The following is a 5,000-nucleotide window of genomic DNA, read 5'->3' as shown; positions in this document are numbered from 1 at the left end:
TGCAGTCTGCTCCTCCCCATTCACTTGAATAGACAAATTTGATAACTGCAAGATGGCCCCCGAGTAGGGGGGACTAGCAAGGAAGGACATGGACACACACACACACACACACACACACACACAATAGTGACGGTTTAGAGACTTACATACCCTGAAAAGTTCAGACACACGCGCACACGCACACACACACCTTACTGTTTCTAACAGTTTGACTGGCTGTTTCGCGTGTCCTACCGTCTGGGGAGCCAGGCAGGGTGTCTGAGAGGTTGTCCTTGCGATCACCAGGGGGCGGTATGGGGCGCGCACAGGACACGGGCAGCTGGGGGGGCGAGGAGGCGGCCAGGGGGGGGGTCCACCGGGGCACGTGGGTAATGCCCTCGTCTGCCAACTCCTTCAGATAATACTCTATAAGCTCCTTACCCTGAGAGAGAGAGAGAGAGAGAGAGAGACAAGTGGTCTGTAGCAGTGTGTGTGTGTGTGTGTGTATGTCTCCCAAGGCCCTTTCACACTGGCAAAATCGCCGCGATTTTATGTACCAGAATCGCGGAACGACTGTCCCTTTCACATAGACCGAGGCGGAACGGCGGGACAAAGTGTCTCGCCAAATTTACTACCAAGCCCCCTAGACATTTTGCCGAAAGTTTTTTTAAGCTCCGCCACCAGTGTGAATGGGTCAAGGCGGAAAGGGGAATCTGGGCGGCAATCAAAAGCAGCAATCGCAGAGACAGCACATTATGTCAATCTATAAATTCACAAAGTCTCCAGTCAATCAATGCCTGCTAGAGTTGACTGTAGCTTGGAATGCAATCAGTTGCCATAGGCTATCTTAAAATCCAGCGATAAAACAAAGCATGAACTCATGAGCGTCTGTCTGCCCTATATGTATATCCTCTGATTGTAATGCTTATCTAGGCGATATTTGAAACATTTATTTTGTATTTGGCCTGTTATAAAATCATGTAGACTTATTGAACAATTGAAACACATTAGGAACCGCAAAGTTGGAGACATGCATAAAGACATTGCTGCAAATTTAAAACCGGATTACTCTGGAATGTTGATGGAGTCTGCTGTTTATTCTGATATATGGTTTGTCGCGTTGTTGGGAAAGTTCAAGTATTCCACCAAGATGAATGGGTAGGGAGATGGGCAAAAAAATATGATTAAATTAAAGTTACTTTTTCTCAAGAACCGCTTACCACAACAACTAACCACTAACATCGTTTAAAGGCTGAGAAAAAAGCTCTTTTCGCGGTGATACATGTGATGTCTGTGATGAATAGGCTACTTCGCAAGTAGTTGAGCAAATTTGGGTGGGACAGAATACCTATACAGAGCAGCAGCCCTGGCCATATCGGCTCTGGCTCACATGATGTACTGCTTTAAATGCATTATCGCCTTCACTACCCAACACCAACAAGAAAGAAAAGAAAAAAAGAAACCAATGTGCTTATGTCATGATTTCCGACAGGCCCCAGGCCTAGAGAAAAGACAGCTATGGTAACCTAACAAGTAGGATTTGCTTTGCTTACACTGCTGTTTGGTTGTCCCAAACTTTGAGACGATCCATACTCGCATTAACTGAATCTTATCAACCCGATCTGCGATGTTGAGTGACAGGATGCAATGCCTAATAATCTCACTGCCTTCGCATAACTGCTAACAGTCGCCTAGGCCTACTGTTAAACACCTGAAAAAATATTAAGCTGCTGTTTTCATGACGAAGCACTAGGCCTACGCTTGAATGATTTATGACTGAATGGAACGTTGCGTTTTTAAAGAACTGCTTATTACGTCATGTTAACAAAGCTAATCATCATCTTCTAATGTATCCTTATGTTGAGATGTCCATTCTCTTTGCCCTAGGCTATCATTTGTGCGCGAAGCATGTTTCAATTAAGACAAGACAAGCTGTTTTATTGTTGTAATATTGAACGATTTCATGAATAAATTGTACGCACAGTACATTGTACGGCCAAGGCAAGGGGCAACTCTTCTCTTCAATTTCCCTTCCAAATTACGTTTATTTGTCTGAAGACATCTATCGCAAGAATTTAACATTCTAACAGCAACAGCAAAGCAAATGCAAGCTAACCAAAGTGCAGTCGGTTCTCCCGGCCATGGTTTTTTGAAATCACACACCTGCTGTATTTAAAGGCCCACGACATAAGGCCCTCCATGACTATCACTCTACACCCCCCTGTTGCAAGTCACAATTTAATTTCCTATAGCTGATCCTGCCTCCTGGCTCCCCAAAATGCCGCATCATGTGAACAGATCAGCAGGCCGGCAAATTTTCACCTCGCTTTCAGACACAAAAAGACGTTCCCTCTTCCCGCAAATTTAGCGTGATCTCTGTGTGAAAAGGCCTCATATCTCCAAATCCCAAAGCAGGAGAGGTAAGATGGGAGTAAGAAACACACACTCCCATACTTCTATTAGGAGCAGCATCTGAATGTGTGTGTGTGTGTGTGTGTGTGTGTGTGTGTGTGTGTGTGTGTGTGTGTGTGTATGGTGTGTGTGTGTGGTGTGTGTGTGTGTGTGTGTGTGTGGTGTGTGTGTGTATGCTCTGACTACCTTGCTGATGCTGCTGGCGTACTGCTTCATGGCGATCTTCTCAGCTGTGTTCTCAAAGCCAAAGAACGACTTGATGTCCAGACTCGCCGACTGCTCAAAACACGTCCACTCTTCATTTTCTGGGTGGACCTGATACACACAAACACACACACACACACACACACACACTTAATGCTTCTATTTGGACCTTAAAGGGAAACTTGGCAGGATTTCCCCCTCTGCTGGAGAAATTGTGCATTGTGCTATTTCAAACTGTGGAAAAAGGTAACGATAAAGCACATGGATTTGTTTTACAAGCTAAAAACGTTAGCATAATGCCTGCAGACAATGTGGATAAAGACAAGGTAAGAAACACGATTTAAAACGAAGTTTCTTGTTTCTCACTTCTCTTTCGACTCCAGTAGTCTCAATGTTGCAAGGTTGGTTTTCCCTCCTGGGGACGCTAGGGGCAGCGGGGAAAGTCACCATTTTCACAGGAACAGGTCATTTAACCATCCAAATGATTTCTAAACGGGTTTATTAAGTTGAAATAGTTGCCAAGTTCCCCTTTAACACAAGGGAAGAAATGTACAGATCCAAACATTGATGGTAGTATGTTACATGCTTAGACAGGTGTGATCAAACCCAGAATGCTTTGTGCTATTCACTGTAAATGTTATGGACAGACATGGCATCGTTGTCTCCAAATGGAGTATAATTGCAGAAATGGAGCAGTACTTTGATACGCTATCTACTCATAATTGCAGAAATGGAGCAGTACTTTGATACGCTATCTACTCAGTACTTTGATAGTCATGATGTTCCTGCATTATGACTTTACTAGAGAGGGTCTTGTCGTGCGTCCGTCAAGAGTGTGTGTGTGTGTGTGTGTGTGTGTGTGTGTGTGTGTGTGTACTGTGTAGCTGCAGTGTTCCTGCGCGATAAATCTACTGGAGAACATCTCATTGTGTGTGTGTGTGTGTGTGTGTGTGTGTGTGTACCCCGTTTAGCAGTGCTCCTGCACGATGACCCAATTGGAGAAGGTCTCGTGTGTCTGTGTGTGTGTGTCTGTGTGTGTACCGTGTAGCTGCAGTGCTCCTGCACAATAACTCTATTGGAGAAGGTCTCGTTGTGTGCATCGATGTGCAGGGTCCTCTGTCTCCTGTCCAGAGTGTTCTTCTGAACGAAGTACAGGTAGTCTACACCTGCAATCTACTCTCACACACACACACACACACAGAGTTGGCACTGCTGTTAGCATTATTTTATTAACTCTTGAAATTGTCTTGAAAAGAGATATAATATAATAGTATTAAAGGTTCTCTAAGTTTTATTACACAGTTTCTAAGCTAGAACATTTTTTAGAACACATTCAGCAAAACATCAACATCAGCCAGCTGAAGACGCTCACGCTCACACACACACACACACACACACACACACACACACACACACACAATCATCAGCTAGCTGCATGTCCCCTGAAGACGCTCACACACACACACACGCGCGCACACACGCGCACACACACACGCACACACACAACCATCAGCTAGCTGCATGTCCCCTGAAGACGCTCGCTCACACACACACACACGCACACACATACGCACAAACATCAGCTAGTTGCATGTCCCCTGAATACGCTGTAAAAAAAAAAAGCCCAGGCTCCAAAAACGGCAACAAAAACAGCCTGGTCCAGCCTGGACCATGAAACATAACAAACTGTTGCAGCCAATCACGACGAGATGAGCGCTCATGACAGTTTCAGCTGCACAGGAGGGAGGGAGGGGTGTGCTAGAAACATCAACAGCAGTGACGCCACCCAACCGTGAACCGTGTTTAGAGAACCTTCAACACGATATTGTTAAGATCACCATTGGCATAAGAATACAAGGTGGGTTTACGATTCACACTTAAGTAGTGATGTCTAACCACAATGCAGACAGTTGATGATATATTGAGTGTTGAATGTGTGTGTGTGTGTGTGTGCATGTGCTCTGTCTCTACCATGCTTGTGTGTTGAATGTGTGTGTGTGTGTGTGTGTGTATGCATGCATGCGCGCATGTGTGCATGTGCTCTGTCTCTACCATGCTTGTGTGTTGAATGTGTGTGTGTGTGTGTGTGTGTACCTGTGTACCCTCTTGAGCAGTCCACGCGATGTGTGTGTGTGTGTGTGTGTGTGTGTGTGTGTGTGTGTCTGTGTGTGTGTACCCTCTTGAGCAGGCGTGGAGCGTCCACGTCCACAGTGCAGCGTCTCTCCACGCGGTGTGTGGCGCCGTCATCGCTCTCCTCCTCCCTGACCACCTCACCACACACAAACATGGGGATGAGAGGGCAGCTCGGGAACCGCCGCACGTATGCCTACACACACACACATACACACACACACACACACACAGATAAATACAACACGCATTACCAGGATAAAACACACACAATA

General features: G+C 45.6%; 1 protein-coding gene across 1 annotated transcript in view; it reads right to left on the bottom strand.

Moving 5' to 3' along the window:
- Positions 1-5,000, bottom strand: part of LOC125287752 (SEC14-like protein 1) — a 25,223-nt gene that overhangs the window by 7,241 nt on the left and 12,982 nt on the right. The window contains exons 3-6 of the mRNA XM_048233763.1: positions 4,772-4,921; positions 3,637-3,768; positions 2,578-2,706; positions 235-421 (exon numbers count right to left, since the gene is read on the bottom strand). Coding sequence (XP_048089720.1) covers positions 235-421; positions 2,578-2,706; positions 3,637-3,768; positions 4,772-4,921 — 598 coding nt within the window. The remainder of the gene's footprint in view (positions 1-234; positions 422-2,577; positions 2,707-3,636; positions 3,769-4,771; positions 4,922-5,000) is intronic.

This window comes from Alosa alosa, chromosome 22, assembly GCF_017589495.1.
Source record: "Alosa alosa isolate M-15738 ecotype Scorff River chromosome 22, AALO_Geno_1.1, whole genome shotgun sequence".
In the NCBI taxonomy this organism is placed as follows: domain Eukaryota; kingdom Metazoa; phylum Chordata; class Actinopteri; order Clupeiformes; family Clupeidae; genus Alosa; species Alosa alosa.
The sequence above is the reverse complement of the archived record's forward strand: the minus strand, read 5'-3'. Positions and strand labels throughout refer to the sequence as shown.